General features: G+C 35.9%; 1 protein-coding gene across 9 annotated transcripts in view; it reads right to left on the minus strand.

The window, feature by feature from the left end:
* Positions 1-22,000, minus strand: part of UBR5 (ubiquitin protein ligase E3 component n-recognin 5) — an 83,057-nt gene that overhangs the window by 41,875 nt on the left and 19,182 nt on the right. For 6 of the 9 annotated variants that reach the window (XM_057366301.1, XM_057366297.1, XM_057366296.1 and 3 more), the window contains 10 exons: positions 20,496-20,685; positions 18,662-18,821; positions 11,956-12,105; positions 9,827-10,038; positions 5,368-5,484; positions 5,176-5,286; positions 4,321-4,475; positions 2,260-2,377; positions 1,254-1,438; positions 385-494 (listed from right to left, as the gene is read on the minus strand). In XM_057366301.1, coding sequence (XP_057222284.1) covers positions 385-494; positions 1,254-1,438; positions 2,260-2,377; positions 4,321-4,475; positions 5,176-5,286; positions 5,368-5,484; positions 9,827-10,038; positions 11,956-12,105; positions 18,662-18,821; positions 20,496-20,685 — 1,508 coding nt within the window. The remainder of the gene's footprint in view (positions 1-384; positions 495-1,253; positions 1,439-2,259; positions 2,378-4,320; positions 4,476-5,175; positions 5,287-5,367; positions 5,485-9,826; positions 10,039-11,955; positions 12,106-18,661; positions 18,822-20,495; positions 20,686-22,000) is intronic. The other 3 variants (XM_057366299.1, XM_057366302.1, XM_057366304.1) reach the window with 2 other exon arrangements.

Below are 22,000 nucleotides of genomic sequence, written 5' to 3' on the forward strand. Positions count from 1 at the left end.
AACAGCAGCTTAATCTTTAAAGGAGTTTTCCAAAACAAGTTCGATTTCTRGGCTGCAAAGAAACTCATTATCACATTGCAATAAAACGTAACTTTATCTTCAGACTTCCTCTCCATCACCTCCTRAAAGATATTTCTGATTCTGAGAACTGTTACGTGTGCACAGATRCACCTTACACTGAGTAGTCGCTGCTTAAATCTCAATTCAACACTGTCAATTCACCAATTATTCAAAGTCTACCACAAAAGCCTCTACGTATATTGCAGGACAGACTGAAAGATCAAAGGATTCTGAAATTATACAGAGTCACTGTAGAATTGCCTTTTCTGGGAACTTCTTATCTACACAAATATTTTATGTTACTCTGAGCTACACATCACTTACTATAYGGCATTGATGCACTGCTTGCTATTGAAGATGCATCACTACAAGTGGAAGCTGGGGATGGTGGAGGACCCATCTCAGTTTTMACCGGCTCCTGTTTGCTTTCAGGTCTAGAATAAAAGTTAGAATKAAGAAAGAAAAAAGTGAAATCTTTTCTGTGATAGTAAACAAACTATCAGTGCATCCCGGCATTGTTCCCTTAATAATATCTTAAAGAAATAACTCTACACTTGTGAACAACCATCCTAACTGACAAGGCTATAAATCTTGATGTTGGGAACAGTGCAATGCTGCTTARTTAGGGATTAGCTTTTTTAAATTAACTGATCATAGATACATTATTACAGAAAATAAAMACAATGAGCTTCATTTGATGATAGGAAGGATTATTAATTTTATACAGTAATTTGAAACTCCAGAACTGCTAAACATTTTTAAGCTCTACTTGAACTTGTTTAAATCTGTTTCAAGAAACATTTAAATGGCCATTGTCAACCCATTTTTTTTTTCCAAACTATGGAGGGGCTGAAACAGATCTGTTAATCTTATGAAGAGCCAAAACACAAGCTGGTTCAATTTTCAGCTATTAAAATAAAAAATCTTGGAAACTTTATGAAACACTCCAAGTAAGCCTTCCTTCAATACTCCTACATTTCACATGTCCATAGTGATTTTAGACTAACACCTTTCCTGCAGTGAGCACTTCTGCACATTTAGCCAARTTTACAAGAAACCTAGTATCTTATAAAGAAGGCAAAATTTTCAAAATTACAAAAATCTGACCTTCCTTTTCCATGATTACTCCCCAATTCCGGAGAGTATCAAATAAGTGATCTGTGTGTACACATGCACGTGTTCTCCACACTTACTTTGCCTCAGTAGTTTTGCTGGCTTTCTCCATGTTTTTCAAGCTCTCGGGGGACCGAAGCTGAAATCGACAGCTGTCATTCATGTTCCAAACAGATTCCATTAACACACCAACTTTAGGAATTCCAGCACTGATTGAAAAAGCAACTGCTCCAGCATGATAGAGGGGGTTATTTCTTAAACACACCTACAGACAGAAATATTTGTTTCTATGAGAAAAATGGATTCTACTGAGGAAAATCATATGTGCATGATTTTCTTGGTAGCATTTGCAGTAGCCAAAATAGAAAACTTACAGAATCAGGGGAAGAGGAAAGTCAGCATTATATACAGAAAAAGAAGGTGTTGTGCAATTCACAGCTGAAAGCAACAGCTTTAGCAGTGCAGCTGTTTAACACRTAATATTTAGATGCTCAACCACAAAAGGAACAATTAATCCAATAACAGAAACTCATCACAATGTCAACTAGAATTATTTGGGATTCTAAAGAAATGTGGTCCCTAGGAAAGAGCTGCTTTGTCTCATACTAATTCTAGTACTAGTAATAAAAAAAAAATCCTCTGTACCAGTTTCTAGCCTTTGTGGTAAAGGCTTCAAACCAAARGTCTATCACTACATAAATAAATCAAACCCAGACATTAATACTGCAGGCACTTAAATGCTTGATCATTTACAAAGCTATTTATTCTACCATTAATTATATTTCTCTATTTACTTTCTCTCAAAACACAGAATCAGTAGGTAAGTTAAAACAGAAGTATTTTGCATGAGYACAGCTTGTTCCTCCATGTGTGCAGCAATGATCATACATATAAAACAATAACAACACTAAGAGGACACAGCCATTTACAGTCATATAATTAAAACATACTACYTTAGTTCCACATTATTACCACTTTTGTGGGTAACTTTTTGTGCTAACTGATTTTGCTGTGGTTTTTTTAAGAGCAGGTTGCAAGTTCATCATATAGCATGSTAAAAGTGCCACTGGTGACAGCTGTACTTGCCTGGGTTCCAACAGTTATGTTTGGCATAGAGGAGATACCAGCACTAGACTTYGGCTTTTTATTTTTTGCTCTGGCCTTTTCTAGCATTTTCTTCCTTTGGCTGAAAGGAACTACACCCCTGTGAAARAAATGCATGTTATTTCAAAAAGGCTGTGAAAGAAAAGCTTCGTTGAGAACTTTGAACAGTTTATTCCTTCTGCTTAATGTAATTGTGATCAAACATACAACCGTGTGTGAACACCTTCTCCAAAATCTCAAAGCACTGCAAAAATGTAATCTTTTTCTATATGTACCCCCATTTTCCAAATTTATCTCAACTGGCCAATTTATTAGGAGGAGAAGGAACAGGCAGAGCACAAATGGCTTTCCTTCCAGTCTGAAGTGCTCCAAGACCTGTGTCACAAGTGATATTCTCCAGTCACAGCTTTCAAGAAGCAGGCTGCCTCTCTGAACTTGAGGCTCTTTCCCACAACTAGTGATAATTTCCAGAATTTGTAGTCTCTGGGGAACAAGCAAAGCTTTTTTTGTTTCTAAATTCTAAAAGCCCCACTTTCTCTCTGGGTACATGGATGAAGGAGTCTGGGACACTTACGATAGACTTCAGCTGCAAGAGGAGGAAAAAGGAACACTTCTTTTGTAATTAAAACCACTCGGTTTAGCAGAAAATCATGCCAGCATACACAGTTAAGCATGCTTATTATTTTGATACTTCATGTTTCAGTGGCTTATATAGTTAGAAGCTTTGATTTGAAAGGCTCCTTCATGTTAAGTAAAACATGAAACGCATCAGTCCTGTGCAACACTGGAAACTGAAATCCTGCCTCGTGTACTGCAGATCACTGTGACTAAGGSTATCAACAGTAACAGAAGCTTCTCTCTACATTAATCTAGTGACACAAAATCACCACAGSAACATTTAAACAGAAGAGGACATATTACTTCATAAAATCTTGCTTCCCAAGACTACATATAAATGCTAGTAAGTCYTTCTGTATGTTGCACCAATTATTCCAGTAAAGATGGAAGATTCTTAATAGCCAAGTATTTCCAATGCTATGGCTCAGTAGTTTCTATATGAAGARTAATTGAAGTGTAGCATGTCAGCCATAACATAATGAAAGGGCCAAAAAACAGAGAGGTGTAATTTTGAGATCTGGAACTAGAAGTTAGCATAAAATATGCCTGTGTTTACAAGTCTAACTACAATTCTACTTATATATTTTCCCAAGAGTTAACAAAATTTAATGAGAAAGCAGTTTCCTGGAATTAATTTTCAATCCTCTGATTTTCAGCTCATCATGAAGTATTTAACTCATCCATGCCTCAAAGCCACTTGAACTTTGGGCAYGATGCATAATGCAATGACTCCTGACACACTGAAAAATAATGCATGCTGACAATGCATTAGTATTACTCAATGAATTCACTTAAATTAGAAACTCATTTCAGAGCCCTTTCAGAAGCATTATTTTTGAGGGTTTGTTTTTTGCTTGGTTTTGTTTTGCGTTTTTTTTTGGTGTAGGGTTCTTAATTTCAAATTGTTAGTTAAAATATTTTAACTAACATTTCGTACTGTATGTTATAAAGTGCTATATTTTAACAACAAACTCCAGGGGAAGCATCTGATGTTATTTCCCCCTTCTTTAGCATTTAGACTACAAACTAACAGACCAAATTTTCTAACAGAGCCAGACAGAAGAACATCAACCTCATATGTGGGTAAATTTGTTCCATATTTTTAATCTGAAAAAGGTACGGAAGGCATAGAGATTATTCTCTGATCCTGCATAGTATTGATACATCTGAATGCTAAAGCATTTACACCACACATCTCCTAAAAGAATGACCTTATTCTGTTAAAGATGTTATTGTTGGATCCAAAAGCTTTAGGCATTAAAAAAGAGAATAAATATACCTTAAAAAGGGAATCTAAGCTGAAGAGCAGATTTACAGAACTCAGAACAATAGTGGTTGAATAGTTTTGCAATGCTTCTCAGAGCCAGAGACCTGAACACATCCAGAGCATCTACACCACTGTACACAAACACAGTATTTACTTACCACCAATACAAGTTGTTCTCTAGTTGAGCGCATGTGTAAAGAGCACAACAATGTAAAGAAACAATCCGTTCTCCCTGAAGCTCTGAGTATGTCTGTGCAGTGTGTTCTAATTTAGAAGCTACGGAGCTTAAAGTTTCATCTACCCATGTAGCAACCTAAGGTAGAAGAAAAGAAAGGAAAAGAGAAGGTAGAGGAAAAAAAGGGTAAGTTGTGTGTCAGTTGCATCTTTGATGTAATACTTACTGGTTTTCAAAGGGGGATAAAAAAACACATCACAAAATAAAAAAACAATTATACCCTCTGGAAATCTATTCCCCACCATMTTTTCTTTTGACAAAAGAGAGCTTTTCAGAATTGTTTTCCCCTCTATTTTCAGTCCTCAACCTTAATAAAAAAGGYTGAGGAAAAACAGAGAAACCTGTCCTAAAGCATATGGACATACTGGTGTCTTAAACTAATCGGTTTCAYGTTCACTCTTAGTCGGCTGAAAAGCATATTTAGATAACTTACTTTACATCACTGAATGCTTCAATGTCCTTAGTTTTTCTATTACATCTWTACAGCTTATTAACAAGCTTCTCTATTCTCAAACCACTATTAGTTTCTGCTATAACAGCAAAAAGTCAAGTATTTCAACTACTCAGGTAAACCAGGTATCTTTCCACTGTTCCACTGTTATTCTTTTGAACTTTTTGCATTTCTTCAAAACACCAGATGGGAGGAAAAGAAGTGAGTGAGCATATCAATTAAGTGCTTTCTAGAGCAGACGAAGCTGAAGAAACAACTTCCCTGTAATACACTGCAACTGAAAAAACCCAGCTTTGTCAAACTCAGCAACCAGCAAACATTTCATACCTTGTTATTTTCAGTGGCAACAGTTGCTCTAATACTATTTGCAGAAAGGAGTATTATCTTTTCATTGGCTAACCCCAAGAACATGGCTCGTGGATGATGTAGCGAAGGATTCTTGGGAAACAAAAAAAACCATTTTAGATATTCAAAGCATATAAATCATTCTGAATGGAAGCATTTAAAGCTGTATGGTACCTGGGCATTTCTGTAAGGCTCTGATTCACTCCACTTCCATTGATAGAGTTCTCCTTTACTGCTAACAGCCACAAGCTCAGAATATAGAGCTCCAATAGAAATAAACTTTGTTCCATCCTACAAACACAGAAATACAACAGCTAAGATAGCAACTTTACAAATGCATCTATGAAAACATAAATGCTGAAAATGAACTTGGAATTGTTACATTTTCTTTTCAGAGCACCCATAAATGTTGAACCTAAAAATAAAGATGCATCCAGATTGTCTCAGGCTCAGCATGCCCCTCACACACAAAGCATCAGTTTCTGATGACATGAGAGAAGAAAGAAATAGATATTAATTCCCTGAACTTTAGCAATAGCATAAACATGGCAATTAATTTAGACCATTTATTAAGAGCTTATACAGTGTTTTAAGAACACAACACTGCTTATAAAATTAAAGATGAGAAGATCWCTTGACTTGTGACACTGAAAGTTTCTGCTTGAAATCCTGGGTTTTTAAAATTAACAAAAAAGCAACTTAAGTCTATTATTCCATTGCTAAGTATAGTCAGGAAGATATCTTTCAGGCTACCCAAGAAATCAATTATCAAATTCACTGTTTCATCAGCTAAACAATTCTTGTCTTTGACTTCTGAAAGTAAGCAAAAGCAAACAATGTGAAGTTTAAAAAAAAAATCAGTATGCTACATGTSTTAATAATGCATCACTATAACTTGATATGCTGGAAAATTTTCTAATTATAGGTTATTCCTCTTGCCATTTTCTCCTTTTTAACATTTTATCAAAACTCATTTGGTAACTTTCTCCTATTTACACAGAATCACTTTGTTCATCTGCTTCATCGTCTACCTACACAGATCTCCCAGGCCTGTTTTCCTCCCTCTTAGATTGTGTTTTTATCAATGCTGCTGCAATTATGCAACATTACAACCTCACTTTTGCAAATTCCTCTTTCTCCTTGCATTTAAATAGATGTCAAACTATCGACAATTGAAGTCTTTTCATAAAATACCTAGTTCTCCTAACTGAGAAACCTTTGTAATGTTTCACTGCTTCTGAGAAGTGCAGCTATAGGACAAACATGTTCTTTCTTAAGTTCCTTAGTAGCAATAACTCAAATTTTCCTTCCACTTAAAGGAGAATACAGCTTTACAAAAAATTTTAAAAAAAAACCCAAACTGGTATAAAATCAAATGCTGTCTTCTACAGCTACAGATCTCAGAGTTATGTGTTATCTAGACTTCTCTGTACTGGTTATCTCTCAGATCCAGTATCTTTAACGACTCTGATTACAATACACCATGCTTCAGTACTTCAGCCATCTGAGRGGACACTGAACTCAGTCACTCAAAAGTCCCACAATCCAGTAGATTTATCTGTCTCCTAAATTAGGACACTTTTTGCCACAGAAGTTTAAAAGTAGAAACATTTTTAGTTTCATAAGTCTGGATTTACACTATTCTTTTTACTGTTTTCATTCCCAGAAGAACGCATTCAAAAAGGTGTGAGCGTCCTTCAGCAACACAGGATTCATTCAGTATAGCTCTTACCAAATGCTCAAAATGCTCACCAATATTTTGGGAAAAAGGGAAAAGCAGCATGAGGAAAGAAAGAATTAATCATAAGCAATTCTCCTTTACACCCTGATAAGAGGCTCCAGAATTAGTTAAACCATTAGAGAACTATTTTGTTCTGGAGGCTATCTACCAATACAGCACAGAAGGAACACAAATACTATTTCACATTATGATTATTAGTACATGCCATGGCATAAACATGGCATATTCTSAGAAAGAACTGTCATCAGAACCTACTGCAGTCTAATGAGATGCATCTCTACTTCATCAGCATAGATGAATCTTCAGAAGTCATCTGGCCTARTGCCAGAGTTAAGTATGGAAAGCAATTAAATTTTCCTCCAAGACACTCTCATAATGACTTTTCATCTTGCTAACATATTTTACCATTTTTTATAAACAAAGAGCTTTGTACCAGAAGCTGAATATTAGAGAGAGCGGCCAATCAAAWTTTTTCTCTCTGTTCTATCAAAATATTAGCATTTGTGACCTAAGTGCTCTAGGATCAATGCTACATTGACTTCCACTGGGCCATTCAACCAACTGCCCCAAAGATGCACAAACATAACAGCTCTGCTTTGCAACSTGACTATCATGTTCATCTACAAATTCTCATTTCAGACTGGAGAAATTAACATACTTGAAGATGATGCAGACTATTGACAAAAATCTTAGTATCTCAAAAGCTAAGCAGAAAATACCTACCTGAAAAAAACTAAAGGCTTGGTTTGCACCTAATTACAATCAAGCAATGAAAAAACAGCCATGCATGCCATACTACAGAGCGGCTYTGAYACACRTGGCACAAGGCAGATACAGTRCAAGTGTAGAGAGATAGTACYACAGGGCAACAAGATTTGAAATACYAGAAGAATGTACTCATTGGCTTGGATTCCTGAGCATTTCATGACACACACTTGGTGGAGAAAACGGGAGTACCTGTGCAATTTGTTTATACACCATCAGCCTCAGATTGTGGGTGAGAAATGGATGCATTTGGGAATGCTACAAGCTTTTCAAAAGTTTCACCCATGCCTCTCAGGTTGGTACTTCACCTCTTATAACCAAAAATTAACTATCCTCATCACAGCCTACTACAATTCTGTCTCAAATGCTGAAGGTCAAAATAATGAAAAATGAAAGAAAAATATTTGCAAACMAGACTGGTTCCTTCGTAGTGGTTTCTTGTGTGCTTGAACTTAACCCTTAGCTTACTGTCTTTTCCATTAACTTTTTAAGACTTCCATTCTATTTTCCAAAATGGAAGAAACATCTGAATTGACCTCTCTGCTAAACCATTTCACTCAGGATTTTCACCTTGAAGAATTTCTGTTGGAATACACCACCAACAAAACCCCATATTGGGGGCAAGGAATATACAGAACCAATATTTATAAATGTCCAGCTGGATGAAATGATGCAAAGTTTAACTACTTTTGGATAAAAAYGGAAGACCTTTCCAGTAAGATGCCTTCATTTAACTGGAAGCCCGGAAGCTAGAGTTTATACAAGTGCATAAGCAAACAGGTTAAGTGGGAAGCAGCTCTGTATATATAAATTGCACAGGCATACAGTTAGATATGACAAAACAAAAACAAAAACTCATGCCAGTAATAACGGCCATAGTAACAGTCCCAAAACACAGATGATGAATCAGTATTCCAAATCTAAACTACATTTATTCTATTATGTTGAACCCCTGAAATGTCTCTCTAGCCAAGCTAGATTTTCTCATTCTAAGCTAGGGGAACAAAAGCTGCCAATTTTCACTGACGCAGAAGTTCAATGTYACTAGCTGAGGAAAAGCAAAACCAACAACAAACCCAAAACAAACAAAAAGTACTYTGGAAATAAAAAATCTGGTAATAGAGAGCAACTATTCTTTTTAAGTAATTCTTTTTAAGTCTCTTAATTTACCTCACTGAATGCCCAAATGAAGACAATAGCATCTAAAGCCATGCTGCTGTAAGTAGAAATAAGCTTCTATATTCACTTCCCTTTTCAAGCTTTCTATCTAGATTTAGTCCAAAATGAACAGAGACACAGAAAAAGAGAGACATTAAAACGGCAACCTTACAGATCCTGCGGACAGACAGAAATGGGAACACTAGACCAATGCCATAAAATTTGGTCTATTAAACATAGATGATCACCACTATTCTTAGGAAGCTTTCTGATTTGGTTGGTTGGTTTGGATTTTGTTTAGGTTTTTTAAAAAGTCATCTCCCCGAACATCTATGCAATTCATAAAGACACTAACTACAGACACTCAATTAGCAACAYAGAGCTGCTGTTCCTGCTACTCTTATCTCCTGTGGTAATTACTTCTTGCCTTGAAAACGGAATTAAGGTTACAAACAAAACTACCTAATCAAAGCCAAAGGATTTTGAAGGAGCAACCAAGTAATTAATCAACTCAAAACACWACTGCAAATAAATGCCAATTTTTACCATTATAGTTTAAAAGCCCAACTCACTCAGACTAAAAGTACGTCTAGGAACAAAAATGCTTATTAAAAAATGTTTCCTTAATGAAGCATAGATTGTTTTGTGTGTTTCCACTGTGTTTAACTGCTAATTAAATGCTATGAGCACACAATAAAGAAAAGAAAAAGAAAAAAAAACCCAAGCCTTGTGATCCATACCAGTATCTTGAGAACACATGGAGAAGAAAATTAAAACAGTTGCAACAGAAGTGCAGCTATAAGTGTGTAATTAATTAGGTAAAATTTAGYTAAGTGCTTATAAAGAATATGCTTTATTACATTATCTTACAAAACCAGGGTGTGATAGTCAAAAAGGAAATACACTGTATTTATCTGGAAAAAAAGGAAACAGATCTACTGCAGCGCATGCAAATAATAGATTCCATACCTTATCTGGCCACCACTGCAAGTCTTCTCCTAAAGACACAGGACTTTGAACAGGTGTATTCTTCTTGTCCAGGTTTGGTTCCCCTTCCTTACTTGTTGAGCCTCTTTCATTATCAAATGAGGCTCCATCAAGCCACCTTCGTTCACGCAAACGTAAAACGGACTCACGTTCACGCAACAGCTCAGAGTCTCTCTCTAAGGGAAGAAGGAGAACTGGTATGCAATTGGGTCACACCAGTGGGATAAAAGTAAGCCACTCTCTAGTAAAGACCCTTCAGGATGCAACTAACAGCAGTTAAATCTACTCACACAGATTAAAAATATAGTCCTGACATGCAACATTCCATATATTAACTCTTTCAATAAACTTAAAATAAGCTAGAAATAAAGGCTTACAGTCTYCTGCACTATGAAAAAATGCTACAGCAATTTCACTTACGTTATAGGAGGCCAAATACATTTAACAGTGCTATTTAAAGTTTTCTAGTACAATATGCAGAGTTTTGTAGTTTTATCTATGCAGTTAGAACAATAAAAGAATCTATATAGTCTGCCAGATATCTTTATGCAAACCAAAAAAGAGTATTTATTAGAGAGTTTTGTAACAACTTTCTCAGAAAAACAGTAATTTGAAAAGGTTAAAGAAAGCAAGCATTAAAAAAAGCTCTCATACACGTTTGATAATCCAACCCCTTTTGTTTAAAGCAATATTCCATAGGACTGGATTTAATAAATTAAAGTGTATCTGCTTTTAGTAGATCAAATGAAAACTTTTCAAGAGTCAGACAAGTTTTTAAAAGGATCCTCATAGGAAAATGTTCCTTACCAAAATGCTTCCCCTCCAATTGGCCTATAAACTGTCTAAAGCCAGTACTCTGCAGTTCGCTCATGCAGAAAAATTTTTTAAATCAGGTAATCAAACTAACTTTCCACGAGTCAACTACGCATGGAAAATAAGGATTATAAAATTCGTGGTAACGCCTTATATAGAATAACCTTAGGAAAGGAAAAAAAAGGAGGAATTTAGAAGTAGTTACGTCAGATGCTGAATATTCGCACATGCACATAAATGCATTTAACCTATGAAGTACCTCACTTATTGCTCACAAAAAGCAACTGGAATTACATATATGAGATGACTGCATTATTATATCATGGTTTCAATGGATTATGCCAAGTCTTGGGTCTTTTGCTGTATTAGACAAATGGTAAAGTTTTTACATAAGCCAAACACAACAGCCTGTCTTACAGATGTATTTCATATAAGTACTGTACTTACTTTCCAGCAAACAACACACTGACCCCTGACTAATAATTTTGTAAMAAGAACTTACATGTTCTGCAATTAATACACCAAAATATGTTAATGAAAGTCAACAAAGCTAATACTAAATAAACAATCACAGCAGAGGTTGGATTAACAGTTTGGAAATACTCTAGGCATTTGTGGCAATAGCTTCAAAAAGATAGGAAATTGCTGCATGGTCTGTTATGAATCTTTTAAGTGTATAATGTTTAAAAGAAAAAATGCCCTAACACTGCTCAAGGAGCTTTTTTTATCACCTGCCAATATTTCTCCTTATCCAACTCTAAAAATGCTTCCAAAAAGTACAATTTGTATTTCTTCTCCCTCCTTATCTAGAGTTCCTCATTCCACAAAGGTAACTTCTGTCATGGAACAACTAAGGAAATGTGAAGAACAGTGTACAAAGAGCAACCCAAAAGAAAGAAAGAAGAAAAAAAAAAGTATTAAGAATGCTGCATGTCATCAATTATTACTAATTTTTGAGCCAAATTAAATATTTGTAATGCAATCTATGTATTAGTAGATACATACACTGCCATTTCAAATAAACTTAACATGCAAAAATTTTRTAACACCTTGCAACACGAATGATCAACAATTAGATTTAAAATACATGACTACTAATGTTCTTGCAGAACTTACCTGCTAATAGTCAGAATTCATAAATAATTTTGATGARTAACAGTCTACTTGTCTACTCTATATTGGACAACATATCACAGTCTACTTTCACATTAAATCAGCATCTAAACCACCAGTGTGTACTATCACTAGCTTTTTCCACAGCAAACTACTTATTACAAAGAAAAAAGGTGCAAAATTACCTCTGGATGAGCCTAGCCTGGAAAGTGATGAGCGCCGAAAGGATGGATAACCAAAGTAACTAATATCTTCTGAAAACATAGCATCAGCATCAATAATGACACTTGGGTGAGCAGAATGTATGTCAGCATCCAGAAGAGACATAAGATCCTCTATAAGAGGAGACAAGGGTCTTAAGTGAATAATCAGCTACTTAAAACATCAGCTAGAGAGACCATCAACTAAACAAATATCAAAACAAAAAAAAATCCTATCTATTAATTGAATTTCTGCTCTTCAGATTCACCAGTGCAAACTCATGTGCCTCCTATGCAACGACATTTACAATCAAGCTTGGTGAACTAGTGAATAAACCAGTTTCCCTGCAAGAACTGCTCTGTCACTTACCTAACCACATTTCCCAAACAAGACTTTCCCATATTGTTATGTATCCCAGAAATTCAAACTTTCAACTGTCACTTGAAAGAACAAAGCACTAAAATAAGATAGAGACATATAGACACATGTGAGCACACACACTCATGCATGTAAGCAGAACTCCCAAGATGACCTAGAATGAAGGAAGGACAGAGCTGACAGAGAAAAGTAGTCTTCACACAGCCAAGTCTTTAATACCAAAGACTGTACATTTCTCCATAGAAAGTTTCTTTCAGAGAATGATGTACTSGACTTGTTGAATTCACAAGCTAGTAACTTGCAGCTCTCAGTACAAAGCTTTAAATGGTAGCTACAGAACAACAACAATTATCTGGAAAAAGCACAATGTTTTAATACCATGCAGTTTAAAAAAGAAGACCAATCAAACCAAAAGGTTGAACTTAAACTAAATACTGTGACTGCCATAGCTTCTATGTTAGAAAACTTGAGTTTCCCTGAAGTAATTAAAATCTCCTTCCACTTACTAAACTAAAGCTTCTATCCACACACAAAGGAAACTACTGGAAATCCATGTAACTTATTGAAATCCAGCGATATGGACTGACAAGACAACTGAACCTGACCACCATCTTGCTACAGAAGGATAGTCCTACTTCTATACTTGTGGCAGGCACCTCCTTGGGACAAGGTGGGATTTCTAAATCTACAACTAGAGCATTGACCTGGCTGGAAACAGAAGTTTGCTGTGTATAGAACTAAGGTGGGAATGGAATTTCAGACTGACTTAATGGAAGAGCCCCAAAGGTGCTCTTCCAATGGAAGAGCTCACCCAAAGGTGCCTCACCACACTGCAAAAGCTGACCAGACCCTAGTGCCTGCTGCCAAAGGAGATAGCTCTGCCCTTCCCAAACTTTCAAGCAAATGTGACTTAAGAAAAAAAATATATATTCAGGCTCACCAAATTAGGTTTCACTAGGCCATACAGGTGCACAAATCTCACCCCCATGTGAGGGAATGGCAGGATAGTGCCTTCTGGCAGCAGGACAACCTCATCTACTTAAACCACCCAGGAAGTTTGTGTGAGGCTAATACACAGACTGCCTTCAGGAAACGTGGAAGGAGCACGCAGAATTTCCACATATCCAGTTCTCAGCCTGTCTCATCATAAGCATTWAAAAAAAAAAAAAGTGTCTAGAAAACAAGCATTCTTAACAGCAGGAACTGACCCCTATGGGCCTTTCTCTCATGTATTGGGTCTGACCCACAACATCTCAGTGTCTGGAATGAAATGGAGGGAGGAACAGATACTCAAAAAGGAGCCACAAGTCCACTGTTAGAGCTGGTATTAATGCACTTCAGACTTTCACATCTCGGCATACCAGAATAGTCATCCTTGTGTTTATCAACTCTCATCTACAGCAAATGTAACACATACCAACCAAAACTGGCTGTCCCCAGAAAAACAGCGCTGTGACCAGTGAGCACAGTGGATTTCAAGGCAAGACCTGCATTAATGCATGCTTTCTGCTTTAATTAAGCAATCCACTCAACTGTAGACTGTGCTTCTAAAAGCACACCATTTGGGACTCCACAGTTCAGACAGTTCACTTTAGGAAGTCATCCATGACAGACAGATTGGAAATCTTACCAAAAAAAAGAAATAAAAATTGGCAAACAGGCTCTATCTAACACAATTTAAAACACTCAGAACATCCCTTACCCTTCCTGCTACAGGCTTTCCACAATGATAAAGCTGTAGTACACCTTACCTTCAGTGTCACCTCGTGACAGACTTTCAGAGCCAGGAATAGAGGTGAGTTTGTTTCATTTCCCAATACTGACCTGCTGCTCACTCTTCCCTCCCACAAACCAYCACAACCATCTCTTCCTTGGTAAGCTCCAACCCCTCCATAGTCTAGTAACTAGTTCTGGTATCTTTTAGCCAATATTCAGGTAAAAACTGCCAAGAACTTTAGTCTYGTTCTAGAAACCAAACTGCCCACAGTAGAGAAAAAAACTCTCCACCCTCATTCAAAATGGACAAGGTAAGCTGAGTGAGAAATCCTCTTGACAGAAAACACACACTAACTTGTGACACACACACACACACACCTTCCACCATGTCAGGCATCTTGAGTAAAGCTATCCTTAAAGAAAAAAAAAAAAAAAAAAAAAAAAAAAAAAAAAAAAAAGAAGTAAAAATTCAAGCTATCAGATGTAAGAACCAAAACTATGTGGGTTCAGGCTAAATACGCATTAAGATGAGTAACGAAATGAAGCCTTTTCTTACCCTCTTATTTCAGCTTCAAATCAGATTTTAATTTTCTTCCAGTATTTCTGAAAGAGATCCCCCTTCTTCCATTTTCTATATCAGCAAAGAAAGGTGCTAAAACCAGTAGGGATAGGAGCCAAATCCACTCCCCTTCAAACATCACTGGAATTTTTTTAGCGCTGTGAAAACACAGATACTGCAAGGCTACATCCAGTTTAAGAATCCAGAGGTTAAAAAAAAAAACACACCAAAAAAATCATTTTCTATGACTTTATTTTCCTGCTTTTCAGACAAATCCCATGGGATTGCATCATTCATCTTTTGTGCTGCGTAAGACCAGAATCAGACTGCTTCCTTCACATCCAGATGTGATACTTCTGATCAACTTATTTTGGTAAGAAAATACCCATGATTCACTACTAAATATCATAGAAAATTGGAAGGAAAAGGATATCCAGTTCAGAAGAAAAGAACAAAACAAAAAAAAATAACCACACAAAAAAAAAAATTCAATAAAAACCCCTAGTTTCCAGAATGGACATAAGCAGCAATTCAAATAGCATCATCACTGGATTCATTAACTGAAGGCATTCCTTAGATGAATTCTAATCTCAAATTGAGCTCACTTTAAACCTTTTCCCTTAAGGGGGCAATCACAAGTTCTCTCCCCTCTTCTCAGCTGCACACTTCTATGAAATATTCAAGAATTCAATGTATTCAGTACCTCCTCCTCTTTTCAAGTTTGGATTAAATTGCAAAACTGTGACAGTGAACAGAGAAAAACATTTGTTTTGGTTTCCTAGGAAACTAGACTAAAACAGAACTCCAGAATGCATTCTTGATAAGATAATACGTATTCAAAATATTACCCAACTTGAAGTTAAAAAAAACAGAGAAAAAAAGCAACCCAACAACAAAGAAAACCAAACCACAACAACAAAACCACAAAAACCCCACAACGCCATTATCTAACTGTTTTCCCCAAAGGCAAACCTGAGCTGATCCTACACTATGCTGTAGTTCCCATCTCCCCTCACTGGAAGCCAGCACAGTAAGTCCTGCTGCGATACCAGCCCATCTCTCCTCGCCAAAGCAGCCTGGATGTTGTCAAACCCACRTTTCACAAGTCCCACTAGYGAGGACCCACTGTACCGTGCCAATGTTACTGAGCAAATATGCACTCATCAGAACTACACAAATAACAAACCACTTTAACATCTACAGCACCTCTATTCAGAGTATTAACAGAATGTAAAGCCCAGAAGAACCCTCTAATCCAAMCTGAGCCTCACAGAGGCTCTTGATTCTTTTCTATGCTAAATGATCTTGTTCTGCAGTTTTTATTTTGATTCTTCTTATATATTTGTTATGAAACAAATGAACCCATATTCCTCACTGCTAACTATCAAAAAACTAAAGAAACAGGACTAGACTAGAGAAACCAAAAATCAAAGTACACTGGGGTCCAAGAGGAAATATTTAAGAGACACTTATTGATGGCAATCTGTACAGAAAAGTAAAGTTCCGCTCTTCACTGAAGATATGCTTAAGAATTCAGGAAGAATTTAAACATGTTTTTTGCTGCCTCAAAAAAGTCAGATGCATAACTTCTAGAATACTAACCAGAATCATAACAACTGATACRTTAATGAAATTATGATCCATTAACAAGAATTTAATAATTTCACAGTACTTGCAAAGTATCTCAGCTTATTAACGACTTTTTCTTAATCATATGTAATTTACTCTTAGTGYTTTACAAAAAGTTTCACTGTCTGGGAAAGCTTAGTGAAGTAACCCCTAAATTTAAGGGTCACGAAGCATCAGACATGCAAAAGGCAGAAAGACAAAATTAGTATATGCTTTAATTGAAAGGCAGGAGCCTCAAAAGTTCAGAGGCAAAATCTGCCTCATCACTTGTTTTTTTTGTGCTTGAAATTAACAAAATAAAAGGTTTAAAGCATGATTTATCATAGTTTTAAAAACAGTTCATCTTTTAAAATCATAAAAGATCCTATGAACATATATAGCATTTATCAGTTATCTACAGTTTTCTTTTATGATATTATAGTTCCAAAGGGGCATCCACATGTGAGATGACAAGTGAAAGGAAGAAGAGTGCAAAGTTTCTAGAGCAAAATACTTTTTAAAAATAACTAAAGGCATCTTTCTCTGGCCATTTGGTTTTCCTGAAAACTAGCTCGCATGGAGTCATGTGACACAAGTAAGGCTGGTAATTCTTACTTTTCAGGGTATCAACWGCAGTCATGACGGTACTGCCTGGTGTTCAGCTAGACGTCTTCTGATCAGATTCAGATATCAAACTAATTCATTTCTGTGCAACAAACAAACTTTTGCCCKCAGCACAGACAGAAAATGCACAGCACATTCTACAAATCAGAATTAYATGTTTGAAGACTGCCGTTAAGACACATCAGGTTTCATGTCAGTAATCATTTCCATATCTTTCCCCATGAAAACTGGGAAGAAATAAGCCCAATTTCTCTGTGGAGTAAAATAGGGGGAAAACCTAATTTTAGGACATTGCAATCTCTTACCGGAAATTCACTCTAAACAGGGAAGAAAGGAGAAAATTGTTTTCTGGACATCCAGTGAGGACAGTGAAACTCTGCATACTACTTTAACCCATCTCAAACAGATGAGACATAAAGACTGTAGTGAAGGCACCTTCAAACTACAGTTACCAGTCACAGGTTGTCAGACTGTCCCTACCTACTGATCCTTAGGATTGTAAGATGTATTCAGAGAACAGTTAATGCTGCAGAAAGCTGGTTAGTAGGTTAAAAATAGTAATTTACAGTAGAAGTTCCTAACTGATTTATCTCCTGGCCAGTTCTGGAGGAATGCATTTGGGTATGCTAAAGACTAAGAATTGCTTTGAACACCCGGAAGCTTAAGAGAATTTACTTCCTCCAGTGCATCTGTCTAATGCTATTAAGCTGATCACTAAAAAATAGGACTGAGATTAAAGATTTTTCACCCCTTTCAGCAGAAGATTCTTGATTCTACAGCAAAATAAAGATGCTTGACAAATGCAACTAAAACTAGAAGAAGCAAAATTAAATACAAAGTTTTTGTTGGAGAAATGAAAAAAAACCCTTTGTCTAATCACATGACTGACAAGATAAAGATGGATGAAGCCCATGAACCTTCCTGGTGAACCAGATGAGCAGAAAAAAAGCAAAAACATTTATTAGAAAAATATCAAAACATCATTTTGACACATAGAAAAGCTACTACATAGTCAGAGTTTAGATGTGCTCTTTTCATGCACTGCACCTAACACAACACTGGATTTGAYTGCTATGTTTTCAAATCTCTTTACTCAGCACAAAAAGATTGCCTTAAGTATTTAACCAGTGCAAAAGAAGGCTCAAAGTCTTTTATAAAAAGCAATTGTATGGAACAGACAGTATTTCAAAAATAGCAGCAACTTCAATTACAGGATTTGCTGGTATAGCCAGAACACTACAGCATTTATAAAGGGAAACTTGAGATGAAGATTAAATTCTCAATCTAATTGTAACCACTGTAAACTGTTTTGCCCTCTATTGAGGCTTTTTGATTTAAAAAAAAATAGTAATTTTTTTTAAGTACTAAAAGTACTAGTACAAGTACTAAAAAGTACTTAGTACAAGTACTAAAAACTTGTACAAATATTAAGAATATATGTTAGTAGTAAAAAACATGCAAGTCACTAGCTTTTATGAGCAAGCCACACAGCAGTCTCAGCATCTTGTTGAGCAGCAGAGTAAGATGTAAGTAATGCCAGTGTTACAAAGCCTAGGATCYTAAAAGAAAACGTAACTTTCACGCCCCCCCACAAACAGTATCAACAGTTATTCTTCAGTGGCTAACCTAATCCCTCAAGACACCCCAGTCCGTCTTKGGTTTTGTACATCTTTAAACTTCGTGCCTATAAGCAAGAATTGTCTTCACTGCATACCTTGCCCAGCATGGAGCTTGCTGTCAGTACTTAAATACAGAAAAATAAGAACACATTGGCATTTTTTAACCTAAAGTTGCAGGATACTAACCTCCAGGAAGATATGATTCACTTGCTGTGTCATCCCCATCATCTCCATCTTCATCATCACGACTCAACAAATTATTTACAGCAAGGTTTACATCCAGATTTGTTCGTTGGAGTTCCCGGATAATAATACTTCTGGACTTCCCTTGTAAAACAACTTGTGCCTGTAAGAGCAGAGTAGAATTGGTTACTGGAAACAATTCTCAGCTCACCAACCACAATTCAAAAGAAAACACTTAATTCTGAAAGAAGTCTAGTAAGAATCAAGTTGGTAACTACATACAGACACAGGCTAGTATCAATTTTTCACACTAACTTGTACTAGATATCCAGCCTTCTCGCAGCTCAAGGCAGACCACTGAATTCCAACTTTGGTGCTAAATTTCCTAATGGAATCTTAGAATCTACTTCTTCRAATGTTTAATGCTGTAGTTAAATAATGAGCAAAATCCATTGTTGAGAATGTTCTGTATGTTTCTATAAAAGTGTTTAAACTTAGTATGTTAATCAACAGTTTGCAATCAACTGCTGCTGCAAAACTACTCCTCAATCACTGTCTTTTACATTGGTTTCTATTTCCATCACCCTTCAAACTAAACAACCTTATTTTTCTTGTCATTCTTGTTTCTAAAGCCTTATTTTCARCAGTTTCTGCAACATTTTTTATTATCAAAGTGTAAATGCAGGTAAAATCTTCCAAACACTTGATGCAATGAATTTACAAAAAAACTMTGGTTTATTCCACTAAGCCTAGGACTCAAAGCACTTTGTTTTTCCAGATTACTCTCTACTGAATGTCAGAAAAGATGAATTTTGAAAGATCATAAACAAAAGAACCTAAGAACCAAGTACGGAGTATTTTCACAACAGAGTAAGAATAAGGCACCAAGAAAAAAAAAAACACAAAAACAAAAACAAAACAAAACAAAACAGGACATTCTAATAGCACAAAAAAGTAAATTTTTTGTCATAACCTTCTATGCCGGAACTTTATATATTTATAGACAAKCTGTGAAGGTCTTTCTCTTTGCTCTGCTTTAAAGTTACCTCAAAAATTGTTTAGACACCTTCTGTTTTAAATGTAAACAAAGTACACTATTTAGAAGAAAATTAAAAAAAAGCAAAATACCACAGCAAGGTGAGCAAGGCAGATTATCTTTGGTCTAGCAAATAACATCTGTATTTCGCATGTAGATCAGCAACTAATTCTAAGCTAAGAGTTAAAATGCATTAACTAGTCACATATTTTTAATGTATTCTTTTCTTCAAATATGTAGGAAAAGTTTTTAACAGCCATAACAGTTTCTTCAGGCTTTAGTGCATAAAAGGCAAAAGCAGTGCAATTTACACCCAACATTCGTAAAAGTCACATTTATAAAAAATTAAGCAGAGATGTCCATGAAGAAAAATTAYCAGTATTTTAAAAAGATTAAATATATCTAATGCCTTTCATTTACATCTAAAATGGATCACTCCTATGAAAGTCAATCTGCTCTCCTTCATTACATCTTTCAAGAAACTTAACATTTGATACTATTCTCAAATATTTTGATTTTCTCACTAAATCTCCCCTCTGCAAYTGAACTTGGCCTTCCCCATCTACATTAAATATGTAACTTGTCTTGGGGGAAGTCTGGGAAATAAAAATTCTACAATCCAAAAGACTRTAATTTCCACTACATATTTAAGCATAAAAGCAAATCAGCTAGGGGAAGTCAATTTCTTCAATTATATGCCATTATCCCTTGAAGAAAATGCACTACKACAACACATTTCTGTACACATGCTGTGAGAAGCTCTCCAAGTTTTTGGCAACAAGCAGTTTCTAGTTCACATACCTGTGAAATTAGYTCCTCTGGAATGACTGATGCTGGAATCACTGGTTGTGGTTGACTCCCCAGCAGTCCAGATCCTCTATCACGTCCTGTGCGTATAACTCTGGTCTGCCTTCGAGAGTCTCGAGCTCCAGCAGATGATCTACCAGAAGATCCTCCTCCACTTCCACCAACCCCTGAACTCCAGCGACTTCTAGAAGATTTAGATTATTTATTTCTTTAATACAGCAGCATACTGTGGGGACTACTTCAAGAAGTCTTTAGTTTTATTAATAAGTTATARTTTTATTAATAAATTATAAGCAGCCTCTGAAAAATACTGCAGCTTGACTTCACTGACAAACACTATAAAAGTAACTCTCAAGAAGTAACTCTCTAGAAAGAACAAGAACACCAGGAAACTAATAAAGTTCTGAAACATACAGAAGAAAAAAACAGGACTCCAACTGGAATTTGCACTCTTGCCTAGTAATTTAGCTGTGTGGATGTATACATACATAAACATATAAAAGGATCAATTCCCAGATTTTCTAAAAGCAGYAGAAACATCTAACACTCAGGTATCAAATTCCTGCTACAAATGCACATAGGCAGCAACTTCACTGTCAGASGCTCTGACAGAAAGTCATTATACTTAGGCAGATCTTCTAAAGATTCTGATACATGATTTACACTAAGAAGTTGGCTAAGATTACACTGGAAAAATCAAGTAATCTTCTCGACTGCAAAAGAAAGCTTACACTAGACAGTTTTCTGATCCTCATGGATAGTTTTCAAGAAACAGTCTACTTTTTACCTATTCCTATTGCAGAAATCAACATTAACTGTACACATTCCAAAAACATGCCTGAACTCACTGAACAGCTTCTTCATTTCTATGAATCAGTATCAAAATAAGRCAACAAAAAGACATTGATTGTAAAAATAGATTATCTCACCATCACTACAACTATTCACTAATCTTAGGTATCCCCAAAGAACAGTGTCAATTGAATCTGCACTGGATAATCTGTTGCCAAGAAAGACAAGAGATGCTAGTTTGTTCTTGGAGGTTAACTAGGCTTTATCTTGTAATACACCTTAAAGCAGACACAGAATATGGTATTACTGCTACTCAATAATCTGTATCATCAGAACCTTCCTGCTATCAACCACTTTAAGTCTCAATCTCCTTTCAAGAAAAACATTTTAAATTAGACATGAAAATAAAGATATGTTCTCARAAACAGTATCTAATACATTTACATTAAAAGTCTACCACATGTAGCTATTAAAAGCTAATTAAGAATACTTGGTTTGCATTTTATGCCTTCRGTTGATTACTGACATCCTTTTTTAATTGGGTTTTCTTTTTCCTCCTGACAACACCCCACAACCACAGAGTAACTGTCTGGCTGAAGAGAAGGCCYTGCCAGACACATCTACATTTTCAGGATTCTAGCTAGGGACCACACAGACAATGACAAGACAAAAAGCAATTGAATTAGAAAATTAGAAGAAGTCTTGTC

Source organism: Malurus melanocephalus, unplaced genomic scaffold (assembly GCF_030028575.1).
Source record: "Malurus melanocephalus ecotype Western Australia unplaced genomic scaffold, MMel_1.1 scaffold_62, whole genome shotgun sequence".
NCBI lineage: Eukaryota > Metazoa > Chordata > Aves > Passeriformes > Maluridae > Malurus > Malurus melanocephalus.